Consider the following 18,988-nt stretch of genomic DNA (forward strand, 5'->3'; position numbering starts at 1 on the left):
AACTGGATAAGGCACTTATCTAGAACATAAGATGGAGGGTGGACAAGAAGAATCATGGAATGGAGGCCCAGGAACTATAAAAGAGAGGACGACCACCGACTAGATGAGCCCACGACGTAAAAAGAGTGACGAGAAACTGTCTACAAACGGCCCAATGTGAAGAATATTGGAGGGAACTGAGGGAGGCTTATGTCCACTAGTGGACGCGATTGGCTCTTATTTCGATATTTAAACTGTAAGTTTCTAAGAAAAGTTACATTTGTTATTTTGTGTTGTGTTCAAGAAAAATTGAAGCCAGTTAATTGATTTTTAACATCTTTTGTAAAATATTTCAGAGTATATTACAGTTAATGGTCCATTGGTTAGTAAAATTGATGTACTTTTATGAAAACAGCCATAAGAACTTTACCTTAACATAGCAATACGAGTATGAAAATAGCATCGTTGTTCATCAGATCTACCGATCCACATACAATAATTAATAAAATAGTTATTATAAAAGAGAGTAATTATATATGTATAATAGAAAATTACATATACATACTATATAATCTCACTCTACCTACATAGTCTCAGATATCAGTATCAGTGCTTTCTCAAACTGTAGGACCATATTTGAGGCCCCTAGGACACAAGGTAAGTGCTAAGTTTTGAGAAAACTTTTTCAAAGTTCTAGAAAAAAAATCTAGGTATAGTCAGTCGGTTCGCTAAACTCAGACACAACTTTCTAGTGATTTTAGTAAGTAATTTTGCCAATTTGGCAAAATTGGCAAAAAATTATTACTAAATAGTTAATAATTACCAAATACATAGTTAGCAATTTTGCCAATTTTGGCAAAATTGGCCAAAAACAAAAAAATTACCTACTAAAATCACTAGCCAGTTGTGTCTGAGTTTATCGAACCAACTATAGGTACATACTAGTCAGCATGTTTTCAATGACATGTCATTTTTGATCATGTTATTGTTAGTTTATATAGAAAGTTTGAAGCCACCATGTTTTCTATGTGTTTGGGAGTCCATTTTTGTATTTAACCCAATAAAAATTGTCACTTACACTCCTTGTGTCCTAGGGGACTCATTTGAAGTCTGGGTCAGTTTACATATTTTTTTAATGATACTTGTTGAAAGTTAAAAGAGTCACTACAAATATTTTGATGAAATTCAACAAGATTATCACAGTTTATTATAAATCACTTTCGAGTTACAAATTAAAACTATAACTCTAAATTATTAGGTACATATTTACATTTTATCTTCATCATCGAATAAATATTAATAAAAACTTCACTTTATAACCAGATGAAATAAATTCGAAAGAAAATATATACAAATGAGCCGAATATATACATATAAACAGAAGTTTTCCAAAAAATGCGTGAAGAAAACAGTCAAACAAGGTTGTATACTTTCACCTTTACTGTTTGTAACTGGTACTCTAAAAAATGATTAAGAGAAGCTAAGATTCAACTGATGGTATCAATGGCGAAATAAAAACCATCTTAGATATAGACACCGTCCTATTAGCGAAGGCCAACCGTAGATTACTTGTATAGAAATAGAGTAGATACTTTTATGACTAGAATAAAAGACTAGAGAAAAATGAAAAGTTTTGTACTTGGGATGTAACGGAATCACTCTTAAATCACGAATCAGGAAATCAAAATTCGAATAGAGAATGCAATCTGAGAAATATAGTTTGCCTCGTCCGCAGAGGATAGAATAGAAAAAAGAGCCTCAATGTGCTGTTACGAATGAAGTACTTCTGTCTTTTTAAAGGTCGCTGATGCCTTAATTCATTGCTGGGATGTCAGATGACGAGTACACGAAGAGATTAACATTTTCAAAACCAGAGGGCACAAGAAGTAGACAACGACACGAATAAGATGGATTGATGATGTGGAAGAAGACCTGAAGATTCTAAGGATCAAAAGATGGAGGGTAGTTGGCAGGAATCGACTTCTTTGCGGGCAGGCCAAGATTCACAACGGATTGTCGAGCCACTTATGATGACGGTGCCTTAATTCATGGAACTATCTGAAATCGTTAGGATTGTGGTTATCTTGGACCTATCAACACTACAAAAAAAAGATCCTTATAATTATAGAAGAAATTTCAAAAAATTTGGCGTTTGTTGTATAGATATTAAACTGTATACTTACCTTACCAAGAGAAATTAGTACTTAATGAGCGGAATAGTCAATAATGAGGATAGAGACTGGCTTGTCTCGATGTGTCCAAACTGAATGCTCTGTTTTATGAGTTTATTTAAAATGTAAGCTACACTCCTGGCCAAAAAAATCGGGACACCTTAAAAATGGGTCATTTTTGATGTCTAGAATCTCCTAAACCTGTTGTCCGATTTTAGTGATTTTTTTAATATGTTATAGTCTTATTCTCTAAGAATATGGATGTAGTAATAGTGTTGCTGAACAGGTAAATGTCATTGTATACCGGGTGTAACAATAATACTGTGTTTTTCCCTGAAACTTCGTAACACCCTGTGGAATATTCTAGCATTTAAAAAATACTGAAATTAAAAGTCAATTGTAGCCTTAGCCTTTCTTAACATTCTGCTTTTTGACTCATTCACTTAGGTTGGATAATGAAAAAGTTAGGTACTTTGACAACTAGCGATGTTCTTCATCAATACAGGGTGTTTCTAAATAAGTGCGACAATCTTTAAGGGTTAATTCTGCATGAAAAAATAATGACAGATTGATTTATAATTTATAAACATATGTCCGCAAATGCTTTGTTTCCGAGATACGGGATGTTGAATTTTTTCTTACACACTGACGATTTATTTATTGCTCTAAAACCAGTTGAGATATGCAAATGAAATTTGGTAGGTTTTAAGAGGTAGTTTTTGCGCATTTTTTGACATACAATTAAAATCTTTATATTCGCCATTGGCGTGCATACAGGTGATATGACCCGTATGCACGCCAATGGTGAATATAAAATACATAATTGTATGTCAAAAATGCGCAATAACTGACTCTTACAACCCACTAAATTTCATTTGCATATCTCAACCGGTTTTACAGCAATAAATAAATCGTCAGTGTGTAAGAAAAAATTCAACATCTGGTATCTCGGAAACGAAGCACTAGCAGACATAATATGTTTATAAATCAAACTGTCATTTTTTCATGCAGAATTACCCCTTAAAGTTTGTCACACTTGTTTAGAAACACCCTGTATTGATGAAGAACTTAGCCAGTTGTCAAAGTACCTAACTTTTTCATTATCCAACATAAGTGAATGAGTCAAAAAGCAGAATGCTAAGAAAGGCTAAGGCTACAATCGAGTTCTAATTTCAATATTTTTTAAATGCTAGAATATTCCACAGGGTGTTACGAAGCTTCAGGAAAAAACACAGTATTATTGTTACACCCGGTATACAATGGCATTTACCTGTTCAGCAACACTATTACTACATCCATATTCTTAAATAATAAGGCTATAACATATTAAAAAATCACTAAAATCGGACAACAGGTTTAGGAGATACTAGACATAAAAAATGACCCATTTTTAAGGTGTCCCGTTTTTTTTTTTTTGGCCAGGAGTATATTTATCAACTAAAATAATAAATTGCTTAAGATATAAGCAGGTTTTTCTTGACATAATTCTGAGAATTATATCAAGACCAGTGAGTTGTTGAAATATGAAAATTAAAAATTATTGTTTGATCCAGACTTCAACATAATTCAAGACTAAAACTTACAACCTTTTTCTTTGAATCAATGTGACTGGTGCTTTGTTCAATAAATGTCAAATATAAACTATCAAATAAATATAAATACAATAGGTTTATAGGAAAATAAAAAGAAACAAAATTTACTTTCTTTAAAACCAAAATGAACTTTTTTGTACACTTTTTTAGGTACTTATACTATAGCTTTGGCACTTCGTATACCTCCTTTAAAAAAAACTAATGTTTGTAAGATTCTAACAATCTGACAATTAAGGGCAGCCGTTTCAGAAGACGACGCACCATTTTCAAGTGAAACTATTTCAATAACTAAATGAGTACCCTCCGATAGGCGGTTAGACCTTGTTATGTAGAAGAGCATGCAAGAGCAATGTTTTTATGTATATATAATTTGAAGTAACTGAGTCCTGTAGGACATTCAAAAGTTGGGCGTTTTTGGGGTTTTTTGCGATCTTTTGAGATCGATACAACCTGGATCAATTTTTTCATTTTTTATGTTTTATGTGTTTAAAAAATAAGGCTCAGCGCAATTTTAGCCCATCACCCCCTAACCCCTACACCTTAAAACATCATTTTTTGGGTGGCTTGCAATCAATATAAAGATTTCAAAAAATTCAAACACATAGTTAAGGCTTTAATAAAACTTCTCTACTTTTTATAGACTCGTAGCTTGAGTGTAATAGGGCTATTTTTTAGCCAAAGCTAATTTGTTTTTTCGAAAAAAGCGTATAACTTTTTTTGTAGATGGCTGCAGGTTTTTTTTGTTTTGTGTATTTTATCAAAAAATATATTTCTGATTTTTTTTCAGATTTTTTCGTAACGTGCGGCACGTTGAATAATCAAAAAAACGCTGGACGGAAGGGCCGCCCGAGAACTTTATCGTACCGATCTATTATCGTTGTCGTACTAGATACTGGCATTTTATAAAAATAACACAGTTACTCGTTATTTTGATATTCTAGAGACATCTTGTATACTTGAAAATATTTTATGGTTCTACGCATCATTAATTCCTGCATTTGAGAAAATGTTCGATGCCAGATTTCGGGGACAATGTCCCCGGGACATACTATAGATTATTGCATAAATCAATAGAATATTAGTCATACTTTCATTTCAAATTAGTTCATTTTTCAGAGAAATTAATAGTTTACAATATTTGCATTTTCATTCTATTTCTATTACGCCAGTCAATGCGCGAGAGTAAGAACAAGATATTGCCTAAGAATTCTATCCTACTGCATCGATTTTAATGAAATTTTGGGAGTAACCCAATCTCCTAATTCAAAGTCTATCCTATATACTATGGCGCTTTTATCATGGGGGCGGTTCCCACCCCTTCTCGGGAGTGGAACATTTTTATTTCCGAATTACATGGAGAAAAAGGAAGATTTTTATGAAAATTTAAAAATGCGCTGTATAATTTGATCTTATTTTTTTCACAAACCTTTCATTTTAAACCCGTTCAACTTTTTGAAAGTAGAAATAACACTATAGTAAAAGGTATTGCAGAAGAAAAGCGATGCATTTAAATTCTGGTGGATGAGGGGTTAAATATATGTACTTATTATGTATGTACGTATTTTCCTTAAAGTACATTAGTCATATATTTTTGTTGGCACCATATCTCGCTTAGTTTGAATGTAACCGACGTTTAACGGTGCTCATTTTAAAGGACTTTTCAAACACTACAAAAGGCGTTGGTAGCATTATACACCTAAAACCTACCGTTTCTCTGTTATTTCAAGTTGAATACACCAATTTGAGCATGCACCAAAAAACAAACTCTTTTCACCTACCATATCTCTTTTTGTATTATCAATAGAAGATTTACGAAGGAACGAATCTCTTTGTTATTTATAATCTAAAAAATGTTTTATATATTATTTTTAGTTCGATGCATAGTTTTTAAGGTATTCACCAAAAAATCAGTCCGAAAAGGTGTGAATTATTGTTTGAAAGGTGCGAGGTGTGAAATTTTTCAATGAAAATGGCCAGTTTTCAACTACGCATAACTCAAAAAGTATTGAGTTCTCAAAAAAAAAAGTATAGATCAGTTTTTGCTTACAAATAGGTTCTCTAGCCACTTACGTGGTTATCTTGACCAACTAATTTTCCACCCCCTTGAAGGGGTGGGAACCGCCCCAAGATAAAAGCGCCATAGTATATAGGGTAGATTTTGTTTCTTGAGCTATTCCCTACTTACTGTGAAAATAGCAAGTACATCGATGTAGTAGGAGGGAATTCGGAGCCAAATACCCTCATTGACTGCCCCATAATAATGCTCTGCTATGATCGCGTGAGTGAGGACACACACAAGATTTTAGCAAAATTTCTATTTACTGTAACTTTTCGAGTTTTTGAGCTACAGCAACGAGTTTTATGTCATTGGAAAGGTAATTTTTCATTCTTTCAAAATATGTAAAAATATACAGGGCGGATCTAAAAAATTACGATTTTTTTTTCATTTCCGGTTCAACCGGAAGCCATATTTTGGGTAAAACTTATTGTGAGAATAGATAATAAAGTACCATATATGTCTGCCAAATTTCAAATTTTAGTTTCTATTACAGAGGAAGTTACGGGCACTCAAATATTTTTTTTATAAAAAATTCATAACTCCCCTCCTATGGGGACTAATGTCATTCAATTTACCGATAGGACATCAAAAATATATAAAAAAATAAACAAATTCCTTGGAGCCATTTTTGAGAAAATCTACTTCAAAGTTATGTCAAATTTTGACCCCTTAAATATAGGCAACCCATAACTTTTTCCGAAAAACAATAATATTTCTCTTATAGCCCCATCTTTAGGCTATATAACGACTTTTCCAAATTAAACTTATCTTAAACAAGTTTTTAGATAGGTAGGGAAGTGTGTCAGGTGGGCGGTACGCCATGTTGGCCGCCATTTTGAATTTGGAAATGTCAAATTCCGTATTTCTATTTACCTATCGATGAGCTAACTTTGAGTTAAATTTTATTCGTTTCGGTCAAAATTTGCAAAAATTGGCCCTAAATAACCCCCCTATTTCGGCCCCCCTCGAGAGGTTTTTTTTAAAAGCTTAGTTTCTCGACAAAATTCTCTTAAACTTACTCATACCGAATTTCATCGAAATCGGTCCGGTAGTTTTTGCTGGGCGGTGGCGACATACGTACGTACATACGTACGTACACATACTTCCGACATGTTTTTTTTATTTGCTTTTTAGACTCAGGGGGACTCAAAACGTCTAAAAAAAGTGAAATCTAAAGAAAAATTTTTTTGCTCGATCCTATAACTTTATCTATTATATTATACTACGTATGGAGTACGATAAAGTAAAACTGGTTTATAAAAAGAAACAAAATTTACTTTCTTTAAAACCACAATCAATATAAAAATTTCAAAAAATTCACACGCATAGTTGAGGCTTTAATAAAACTTCTCTACTTTTTATAGACTCGTAGCTTGAGTGTAATAGGGCTATTTTTTAGCCACAGCTAATTTTTTTTTTTTTTTTTCAAAAGAAGCGTATAACTTTTTTGTAGATGGCTGCAGGTCTATTTTTTTTGTTTTGTGTATTTCATCAAAAAATATATTTCTGATTTTTTTTAGATTTTTTCGTAACGTCCAGTACGTTAAATAATCCAAAAAACTGTTTTTTTAGGGGTTTTGATTTTCTTCATTTTATAAGCATCAAAATAGATCAAATCAAGGTTTTTTATATGTTACATATAACTTGAAGGAAGTGAGTTCTTTAGGACATTCAAAAAAGGTTCTTAAGAGTTTTGGTATAACATTTTGAAGCTTTAAATGTGTTTCGCTCAAATTTTTGAATGCTCTAAGGACCTCGTACTTCAAATTATACATATAACCTAAAAAATCTTGATTTGATCTATTTTGAAGTCTATAAAGTGTTTTTTGACTTTTTGAAGGTGACACACCTTACGGAAAAACCTGAAAAAAAATCAGGAATATATTTTTGATAAAATACACAAAATAAAAAAATAAATCGGCAGCCACCTCCAAAAAGTATACGCGTTTTTCTAAAAAAAAAATGCATTTTTATATATAAATAGACAAGTTTTATAAAAGCGTCAACTATGCTTGTGAATTTTTTGAAATTGTTAAATTGGCGTTTTTGGGGAAAGGGGGAGGGGTGATGGGCTAATTGCGTCGAGTCTTCTTTTTTAATCACGTAGAACGTAAAAAAAATTAAAAAAATTGAATTCTGGGAGTGGAGGCATTTTGCCCATTTTAACGAATTTAAATTTTTACTCTTTAAATGATATTTGAAATATGTTGCTCTGAAACACCTGCCAAGATTTGATAAGAAACTACAAACACATTTTGAATTTTGTTCGGTACATATTATTTACATAAAATAATTACTTTGTTACAGTAAAATATAAGTAACTAAAAATAATAAATACTGTAAACAAACAAGGATGTAAAAACATTTTGTTTTATTTGAAATACACTCACCGGCACAAAATTCCGCCACCCAAAATCTTTGACTAAGTTTGACAATTCATAACTTTATTATTTGTGCTCCGATTTTCAAGATTCTTGCACCAGTTTGTAGGTACATGTATTGATATCGTTTGGTATTATTCCGGTAACAAAAAAAATTTTGCTTGTATGAAATTATACAGGGGTGAATGGAAGCGTTCAACTTTAAAAAATCTGTGGAAAAATGGAATAGCTGATTTTGTTTCATAGTCCTGTCATATTATCCGGGAGGCATCACTAAAATTTTGTTTTTTGAATTATCCGAATACCTCTTTTCTTGTAAGAGCTGTACCATTTTTTGTAAATAAAAACACTGATTGACTCATTAAATAGAGGTTGGATTGATAAGATTAGAATGACCCGCATGCAGCCCAGATCTCAATCCTATTGAGCATTTATGGGATGAATTAAAAAAAGCTATTCGCCGTCATCCTAGTCCTCCAGAAAATTTGGTACAGTTATGGCCCTGGTAGAGGAATATCGGGCTATTCCCCAGGCAAGGATAACACATCGATGCTACACAGATTGCGAGCAGTCGTTGCTGCAAGAGGTGGACATATCCGCTATTGAATTGTTTTGTTTTGTTAATTTTAGTGCGTTTGATATTTTTAATTAAATAAACCTTCAAAGCAGTGTTTTTATTTACAGCTCTTACAAGAAAAGAGATATTCGAATAATTCAAAAAACAAAACCTTGGTGATACCTCCAGGATAATACAAAAGGAGTATGAAACCAGTGGCGGCCGGTCAGGGTCGGCAGTGCCGACCCACACATTTATAGATATAGATTTTTTAAATATTTGTATCTCTGAAATAAAAAAAAATCTATCAGATAATACAGACTAAATTTTATTCATGGTTTTTAAAAGAATTTGATCAATCCGAGCGTTAAGTGATTCCTGCGCATAACAGACTTCTCAAAAAATCAATGATCCGAGCCATTTATCTGACTTTTCGGCTAGCCGTCCCTAACATCCGTAGCTTGACAATTTACACGTAAAACTCAACGACGACGTAACAAGTCGATGAGCAAGCGAGAAGCGAACATTAGTATCGTTCGCGGTAACGATCCCGTACTTGTCCAGGACTACTTCACATGCGCACTTTAAAAAAGAGCGTTCTCTTTTTTAAAGTGCGCATGCGATTTTTAAAGTGCGCATGCGATTTTTAAAGTGCGCATGCGAAGTAATCCTGGACAAGTACGGAATCGTTACCGCGAACGATACTATTACTTTTCTCCGTGGGCAATAGAAGATACGGCATGGCAGGTTACGCGCCAAGTACGGCACATTTAGGTCTGCCGGTCGGTGTTTCATTTGGAAGCATGCATCGGTAGAAATTGTCAAAAATAATCACGCCGTTTTACGTCGTTTAATTGATATTGTAATTTTTTTAAGTTGTCAGGAATTATCATTTAGTGGACATGATGGATCGAAGCATTTGTTAAAAATCAAAGTAATTATAGAGAATTAATAAAATTGTTTTAGAAATACCTATTTACTTTCTGATTCGAAGTGTATTCGTAATACAGAATAAACTACATAATACATATAATCAAATAGTTAAATTTTGAATAACGTTGTTGAATCTGAGATTTAGAAAACCATTTGCTTTTCACTGAAAGTAGATGAAACTTCTGATTATCATGTCATTCATAATTATCAATTATTTTGTTCGATACGCGTTACGTGGTAATATTTATGAGAGGTTTTTAGGTTTTAGAGATGTGAGTAACAGCAATAAGGCAGAATATGTTTTTGGTGTTTTAAAGAACAGATTCAAATTTTTTTATACCAAAAATAAATTGGTAGGGCAAACTGGGGCAATCTTATGACGGCGTTGCTGTGATGAGTGGTGAATTGAATAGTCTCCAGGCAAAAGTTAAAACTATTGCATCACAAGCTTTATTTACTCACTATTATGCGCATATAATGAATTTAGTTTTACATGATACGTGTAAAAAAATAAAGAATATCGACTTTTCTTGTCAGTTTAGCTCACCTAAACGGATTACTGCTTTAGAACAAATTTGTTTCGAAAAAAAAGCGAACAGTTTGTCAGACGCGATGAAATTTTAAATCTCGGTTAGTTTTATCTAAGCAGATTATCTCTTATAGTTTTAGTATCTGTAGCAGATTTTCGTGAACAGCTTTTGGAAGTTTTTGATTTTATTATCTAAGGCGATGATTTTGAAAGTGGCGATACCTCGATCCGTGAAGCAATCGGTTTGAGAACTTTATTAAATACTAATGACTCTTTCAATATTTTTTTAAATATTTTTAAGACAGAGTTTGCCCAAGATATTCCTTGTTGTTCAAAATCAGTCAACTGACATTATTTATTCTAAAAATAGAATACGAAAGCTGGTGCAAAATCTCAGAGATATTCGTAATGATAGTAGTTTCCAATATATACGCAGTGACGTTTTGGATTCGCTTGATATTTCCGAACCACCCCAAAAAAAAACAACGAGATGATACATATTCTCGAAAAACGAGTAAGTATATCTTGAAATTTTGGATACCTACTATTATATGCAAATAGATACTCGTTTTTCGAATTTTGAAGATTTACAAATTTTTGACCTCTTTGATGATTTAAAATTTAAAAGTTACGTTCGCCAAAGAATTTCCAAGATATTTATTATTACAAGTTAGGTACTTAAAAATTATGCTGGTCCAAATATTTTCAGAAAGTGGGATAAGTTGCACAATATGTATGTATAATTCTATGTAGTAAGTACTGCAATTCATTACAACAAACTGTTTATCAATTTTCTTATTACCACCAATTTCTGCCTAAAAAAAAACGGGATTTACCTTGTCTCAAAAGAATCAACACGTATTGTCGAAACACCATGAAACAAGAGAGAATGTCAAGTACATCAAATAAAAAAAAAGCAAAAAACAACAAAATCTCCTATGATGAATTAAGCCTTTTAGTTTGATGGTATACCTATATGAGGAGACAAAAAAACCTTGCCGACCCTGTCTCCAAGGCCACGAACCGCCACTGTATGAAACAAAATCAGCCCTCCAATTTTTCCACAGAATTTTTTAAAGTTAGGAGAAAAAACAACGCTTCCATTCACCCCCGTATAATACCATGAAAGCAAACATTTTTTGTTACCGGAATAATAACAAACGACATCAATACATGTACCTACAAACTGATGCGAGAATCTGGAAAATTGGAGTACAAATAATAAAGTTATAGATTGTCAATCTTAATCAAAAATTTTGGGTGGTGGAATTTTGTGCCGGTGAGTGTATCAAAAAAAGGAGGCATTTTTCAAATTTAAGTGTGTTATACGATCAAGTATGTGTTAAATTAGACAGAACAAAATCTTAAATATTTTAATTTGTAATAAATAAATAGTTCATAATACGTAATTATTTTCATCATTAAGGGGGTATTAGTACGCTATGGTCAAAATAGGTGGCCAATTTTTAAACTAACGTTTAACAGTTCTTTGAATAGATGGCAGCACGTAGATATATTTTATTATTAAATTTAGTTCTCTGAACGACACCGCATTGATGCCATGTATTGCAACTTAGGCTCGGCACATCTCGATCTTAATCGTACTTTGCATTTACAGACGACAGTTGTTAATCCTTTCTTTACCTGCCTAGGGTAAATTCTCATTAATAGATACTAAACGTTCATTCATTTGGATATAGTTTATTATTTAATATTGTATTATACGGCAATTCGTAATTCTTTACCTGCTCAAAAGGATTTATTTCAAACTAAAGAAATTTGCAAATATTTGAAATACAAGTAAGTGCCTATCTAAATGACCAAAAAAGAATTATGCTAATTCTCAGAATGAAGATCGAGTATAAAATTAGTATTTTTAATAAATGTAAAATACGTAAGTCAATTGAAAAACAGACTCACTACAATAACTTTTTTCATATTGAATGTTTTTTCAACAGGGAAAGTTTTTTCCTCGGAAAATTTCACATTTTCATTTCATTTCTCATTTCAACATGCGAGGCAGAATAATAATTAGCCTAATGAACCACTTACTTAAAACATTTTTAAAAGTAATATACTGCAGAATACCTATATAAAAAATGCGAAGAACAAGTATCACGGACAAAGATTTGATTCCGCAATGCCTTGCCCTTAGGCACCTGAGAGGCTCTATTGACTGTCTAAGTGCTATATATTTGTTTTATCGAATACAAAAAGGCATTTGATAGAGTACAACATGATAAGCTGCACATACTCATAAATTATCTTGGAGGAAACTGGATTAGATGATAGATCTAAACAACATTAGATATGCCGACGACGCAGTAGTTTTTGCAGATAGCCTAGATGATTTGCAAAGAATAATGTCGCGCATATAAGACATAAGTAGTGAACATGGAATTTCAATACGAAAAAAAAAGAAAGTAATGGTAGTCATTAAGAGCGAAATATATTACATACACGGCTTTTGGTTAACCAACAACCAATTGACAGAGTGGACAGCTACACATACCTTGGTACCTACATAAACAGTCAATGAGACCACTCTAGTGAAATAAAACAACGCATAGGAAAAGCGAGATCAGCGTTCATAATGATGAAGTCTCGTTTCAGAAGTCACATTTACCACTTGTTAACAAAATTTCTATTATCAGATCCTATGTATTTTCTAGATTATTATACTGAGTAGAAGCCTGGACTCTTTCCGAAACTTCTTTAAGAAAACTCAAGGCATTCAAGATGTGGTATATACAGTCGCATTTTAAGAATTTCGTGGATGGGTCGTGTGACTAATGTTGAGGTCTTACGTAGAATGGGCAAGGAATGCGAGATTATTAACACACATTATTATCAAAGAGCGCAAAGTAGAATATCTTGGCCATGTTATGAGGAATGAATAGAGATTGCCGCTACTCATTCTTCAGGGCAAGGTACTGGGAAGAGAGGACCAGGGAGAAGAAGAATATATCTGAGAAACTGGTTCAATACCTACATCGACAAACAGACTATTCCGAATAGCAACATGCAAAGTTAGGATAGCCATGCTGATCGCCAACATTCGGAACGAATAAGCACCGTGAGAAGAATATCTCATTTTAAATTCTTCTTCTTCTTCTTCATGTGCCTCGTCCGCTGCGGACATTGGCACGTTAGTCCAAACCATTGGCGTAAGTTTTGAAGTCATGAGTGTCTTCTTCTTCTGGGTCCACGTTTGCTCTCTATTTTACTCTGTATTGTCAGTGGCAGTATACGATATTTATCATGTCTCATAATATGATCGAGGTATTCAGGTTTCCGTTTCTATTGTGAAACAGATTTCTCATTTTTGTTTTCTCCTCAGCGCAATACCTCTACGTTGGTAATGTGAGTCGTCCAGGACATTTTGAGGATAAGTCGGTACACCCACATTTCGAATACCTCTAGCCTTTTCGATAATGTTTCCGTTATTGTCCAGGTCTCTGCTCCATACAACAAGACTGGAAATACATAGCATTTTAGCAGCCGTATTTTTAGTGGGACAGATATGTCGCAATGATTGAATATATTTCTCATGTTAAATGTAGCTCTGGCCTTTTCAATTCTACATCGTATTTCGGTTGTTTGATCCCATTTCTAGTTGACGACTGTTCCAAGGTATACATATACTTCTACGTGTTGAATTGGTTTTTTATTTTCAATTGTCTGGCAGGTTTTTGAGTTTTGCTCACCAGTGTCCATTTTTGTTTTATTTATGTTGATGGTTAAAATCTCTTTTTTCACTCGCTCTTTGTAGGTACCCGGGTATGACAGGCCTGTCGATACTGCTAGCAACCACAACTGTATCGTCTGCATATCGGTTTATCTAATTATTACTCCAGTAAATTTCAATATTTTTTTTCACTTACGGAAATATTTGACATAAATTAATCAATGATTATACAATATTGTTTTGTCTACAATTTTTTTATTAGGATAATGCCTCAACAAATACTAATGGCCATTGGCATGTGTAATGTGTGTAAAAATGTCGACGTCATCGTCTTTACAAAGAGACGCTAATTGTATCCGAACAATGCATTATTTTCGGCCCTATAAAAATTAAATTTGCCAGAAATTAAATTTGCAAGTGAATAAAACTGAAATTGTTTTTAGATCCGCCCCACATAACATACTAGAGCTTACTGATGTTATTTATGTATTATGTCAAAACTAGTATAATCCCCCAGTAAACACTTTGAGTCATTTTGAACCTCGTTTAACTTTCAACCATTCGTATAACGTCACGGTTTCAAGCATAAAAAATGTATATTTGTATTGTTAAGACACTGTGACGTTATACAATCATGATTGAAAGTGAAAGTCAAACAAGGTCCAAAATGCGTACTGGGAGGGGGTGGGGCCACTTTTCTAAACAAAACCGCGTGATTCATCGTATTTCCGTGGTTACCAAACTCGTTTTCAATTGTTTGTAGATTTTCTTAAAATCCGGCAAACGCGCATCTGTCTCCATTTAATACATCACTGCTGCCATCTACTAAATGACACGTGAACTCATCTTCTCATCTATTAAGTGACAGCGGAACTAATTTATCACTAGAAAAATGCCAACTTATTGCTGTAATTTCAACAAAATCCCCAGATTGCAGCTTTTAACTAAAATTTTTACTTTTAGGTACAGTTAATTTAAAAATTATGGCAGTATGGACAATGAAATTTTGTTTAAAATAAAGCTTTTTGCATAGTTAATCGTTTCTGGTAGTTATTTTCTACCCAAGTTCAAAAATTATTATGCAAAACGAATTTTTATAGCAAGTTACTAAGTAAGTTATGACATGGACTCCTTTAAGTACAGTTATAAAAAATATACTGCTTTCTTTGGAAATTTTAACTAGATACTATTAAAATAGAAAGTCTACAGTTCACGTACATACCCCTAAGTTGAAGATTGGTTTTGAAATAGTGACGGTAACTGTACCTAAAAACTATATAAATTTTAACATTGTGTCATACCACCTTAAACGATTAGATTATTTTTACGAGATTTCATAATGTTTTAATTTTTTTGTAGTACTTAAACCTATATTTTATACGTTTTCGGTTAATCAAAAAAAAAACAAAACAACTAAAACAAATTTGGTACCAATTTTCGACAAAATATCTTTCTCCAGAAACATCTAAATATATCACAGACCAAAAATTGACAGCAGGTACAAACCATACAACTACGAGTTTAATCATAATTCCGTACCGATCTCCGTTTCGATGAGGTCGTGGTGAGTGATCCTAGGGAGGGCTTTGATTCCAGGCGTCACTTGATTGGTCGTCGTTTGGTACCTCAGATGAGGTACTACCATCGGCCTCTGAACTCGCTCGTTTCCCGAAAAGAGATTACTAAAAAACTTCCAGATGCTTTTGTTGCTGTTTTTCTCGAACGGCGCGTCGCTTTTTGACGCTCGCAACATTTCGGTCCAACGGACGGCTTCTTGGAGTTCCATAAAACGTTCCTGAAAAGGGTCAAACGTTATACAATATCTGCATATTTTGACAGTATTAATAACATAAAATAACATTTACAAATCCAATTGATAGAGATCACAATTGTCTTATGAACAACGACTGAGACATTTTCTTTTATAATGAGTAAGAGAAGTTTTGAAAAAAATAAACAAAACCGTTTTCTTTTATTTTTTTTATGACCAATAGTAATCGAGCTATACTTTATTATATGTTGGCTCTTCTTCGTCAAATGCTAAATATTGTAGTTTCAAAGTCAAAGGACGGGAAAACTATGCATTTTTCGAGAATAACTTGTTGAAACTAATTTAAAGTATTTGAAAATATGTATCTCCAGAAATAAAAAAAATCTCTAGCTAAAAAAATTAAGTGACTTATAATGAAAAGAATGTCAGTCCCTATTTTTTTCAGCAAAAAAGTGATCGTAAACAACCCCCTAATCACCACCCTAATTAAAATTTGTCACTGACCTGATTTGTTTTTCTTGAGTTATGTATTATGCATTTTTCGAGGATAACTTGTTGAAACTAATTTAAAGTATTTGAAAATATGTATCTCCAGAAATAAAAAAATCTCTAGCTAAAAAAATTAAGTGACTTATAATGAAAAGAATGTCAGTCCCTATTTTTTTTTCAGCAAAAAAGTGATCGTAAACAACCCCCTAATCACCACCCTAATTAAAATTTGTCACTGACCTGATTTGTTTTTCTTGAGTTATGTATTGTTAATAGGTTCTAGAAGTTTGATCGGCTTAGAATGATTAGTTTTAGAAAAAAAAAATGGAGTCAAAAGCGAATAACGAGTTTTTGTAGTTTGGTAAAAAATGCCCTTTTCTTCAGAATAGAAATATTAGCATCAGAGATACGAAAAAATATTTAAATATGAATTTGTAGCTTATTTAATTCCCAGAACCTGGTTTGCAAAAATTTTTTTACAGCAAAAATTGAGTGAGCTATTGACAATTAAAACTTGTAATATCATGCAAAAACCACCTTTACCATCCCTTTCAATGCCACCTTTCTTTGTGACTGTGAATTTTACAAGGATTTAATATTAATTGCCTTATAGATCTTGTAAAAATCTACAAAATTCTTTTTTAAGGAACATTCTAAGATAAAAAAGTTATGGTTAAAAAATCAATATTTTTTTTGAAAAAAAAAGGAGAAATCCAATTGGAAGCATAATAATGTAAGTTAGCGGTGTTTTAGTCATTGGCCTTATTTATTCTTCTTTATTTGTGTATTATTAATAGATTCTAGAAGTTTGACTGGCTTAGAATGATTAGTTTTTAAAAAAACTAAAGTTTAAAGCGAATAACGAATGTTTGCAATTTGATAAAAATGCCATTTTCTTCAGAATAGAAAGATTAGCATCAGAGATACGAAAAAATGTTTAAATATGAAATTGTAGGTAATTTAATTCCCAAGAATATGGTTTGATAAAATTTGTTCTACGGCAAAAATTGAGTGAATTGTAAATGAGTATACCATCGAAAAACATTGATTTTTTAGATATAAAACTAACAATTTCGATAGCGAATAAATCAAAAATTATTAATTTCATCAAAAAAATGTATAGAACATTTTTTGCTTAGAATCAATGTATTTATTAACTTTTGCGGTCAAAATATAATAAAAAATTTCCACCCCCGAGTTGTGGTGGCAACCACCCCATGGTAAAAGCGCCTGTCTGCATCATATACATTTTGATCCAAGGACTATCCACTACTTATTCTCAAATTTTCAAGCAAATTGATCCATTCTGTAAAAATTGCGAGGTGAAAAGCTTTGGTTCCTGGACTAATTGATAATCTTGAACAGACAGACTTTAAGGGCACAAAGAAAATGAATCTATTAAAGCTACTAATTAAAAACAATATATGTACCTTATATTGATTACGTTCCATAAGAACTCTAGCCATTTCGACCCTAGTAAATCTCTTCCTTTGAGCCATAGGTACGTCAGCTTCCTCGTCAGCTTCTTGCTTAGCTTCGTTAGCTTCTTTAATTTTCTTCATTTCATCTTCTAGATCGCTAATCCTTTCTTTCAGTTTAGTTCTAGAAACGTTCAAAGATAAAATTTCTTCCCGCAACATGTCAATTTCTCCAGTTAACTCGTCCACCTTTACTATCAGATCATCCTTGACAACGTTCAAAGCATTCCTAGAAAGAACAATAGTGAATGTCTGTCATATATATTGGTATAGTCGTGATGATATTATACCGGGTGTCCACTTATATTTTCCCCCATTTTAACTGCCTGTAACTTCTAAACGACTCAAGATAGAAATATGCGGTTTTCGCTGAAATGTTTTATTTTAGTAAGAGTTTTGTTTGAATGGATTTAATTTTTTATATCGCTTTTAAATAAAAAATGACGGATTTTTGAAAAAAAACGTTGTTGACTTTTTCTATTGAAACAGTATATTTTTTTGTAAATTGAAAGGACGGTCATTTATCTATCCAGCGATATAAAGTTTTTTAAAATCGGTTGTCAAATGACTGAGCAATTAATTCTTTAAATGAGGAATGCACTGCAATGTGGAAATCACATAACATAATATTAATTTGCTTAGTTATGTTATGTATTTAGTTATGTGATATACACGTTGCACCTCTCATTTTAAAAATTAATTACTCAGTCATTTGACAACCGATTTTAAAAAACTTTATATTGCTGGATAGGTGAATGACCGTTCTTTTAATTTACAAAAAATATACTGGCTGTTTCATTAAAAAAAGTCAACAAAGTTTTTTCAAAAATCCGCCATTTTTATTTTCGTATTTAAAAGCGATATAAAAAATTCAATCCATTCAGACAAAACTTTTACTAAAATAAAACATTTCAGCAAAAACCGCATATTTCTATCTTGAGCCGTTTAGAAGTTATAGGCAGTTAAAATGGGGGAAAATATAAGTGGACACCCGGTATTGTACAGGAAAAGTCGAACAATAGGGCTTTTCATCGACTCTCGTTTGTTTCGAGCTTCTGTCATATGTTGTATAATATGTGTATAATATTCATATATACAGATTATACAACATATGACAGAAGCTCCAAACAAATGTTATAGTATTATGTATAATTATTAATATAGTAATGAGTCAGCTTAAATGTTAAAAATAGTAAAAAGTGTACTAACTTGGTTGCAAGTAGCTCATTGTTTTCCATTATAAGATTTTCTACTTCTTTTCCCATACCTAAAAAAATAAAATATGTATGTGAGTTACTGGTTTGCATCTAACAGAGAGCATAAAATATTTTCCAGAGAACTTCTAAAAATATAAAGTGATGA

General features: G+C 32.4%; 1 protein-coding gene across 3 annotated transcripts in view; it reads right to left on the reverse strand.

The window, feature by feature from the left end:
• LOC114344394 (JNK-interacting protein 3) overlaps window positions 1-18,988 on the reverse strand; it is a 123,841-nt gene that overhangs the window by 76,660 nt on the left and 28,193 nt on the right. For all 3 annotated transcript variants that reach the window (XM_028295242.2, XM_028295226.2, XM_028295233.2), the window contains 3 exons: window positions 18,836-18,893; window positions 17,579-17,855; window positions 15,428-15,683 (listed from right to left, as the gene is read on the reverse strand). In XM_028295242.2, coding sequence (XP_028151043.2) covers window positions 15,428-15,683; window positions 17,579-17,855; window positions 18,836-18,893 — 591 coding nt within the window. The remainder of the gene's footprint in view (window positions 1-15,427; window positions 15,684-17,578; window positions 17,856-18,835; window positions 18,894-18,988) is intronic.

The sequence above is a fragment of the Diabrotica virgifera genome, chromosome 7 (assembly GCF_917563875.1).
Source record: "Diabrotica virgifera virgifera chromosome 7, PGI_DIABVI_V3a".
In the NCBI taxonomy this organism is placed as follows: domain Eukaryota; kingdom Metazoa; phylum Arthropoda; class Insecta; order Coleoptera; family Chrysomelidae; genus Diabrotica; species Diabrotica virgifera.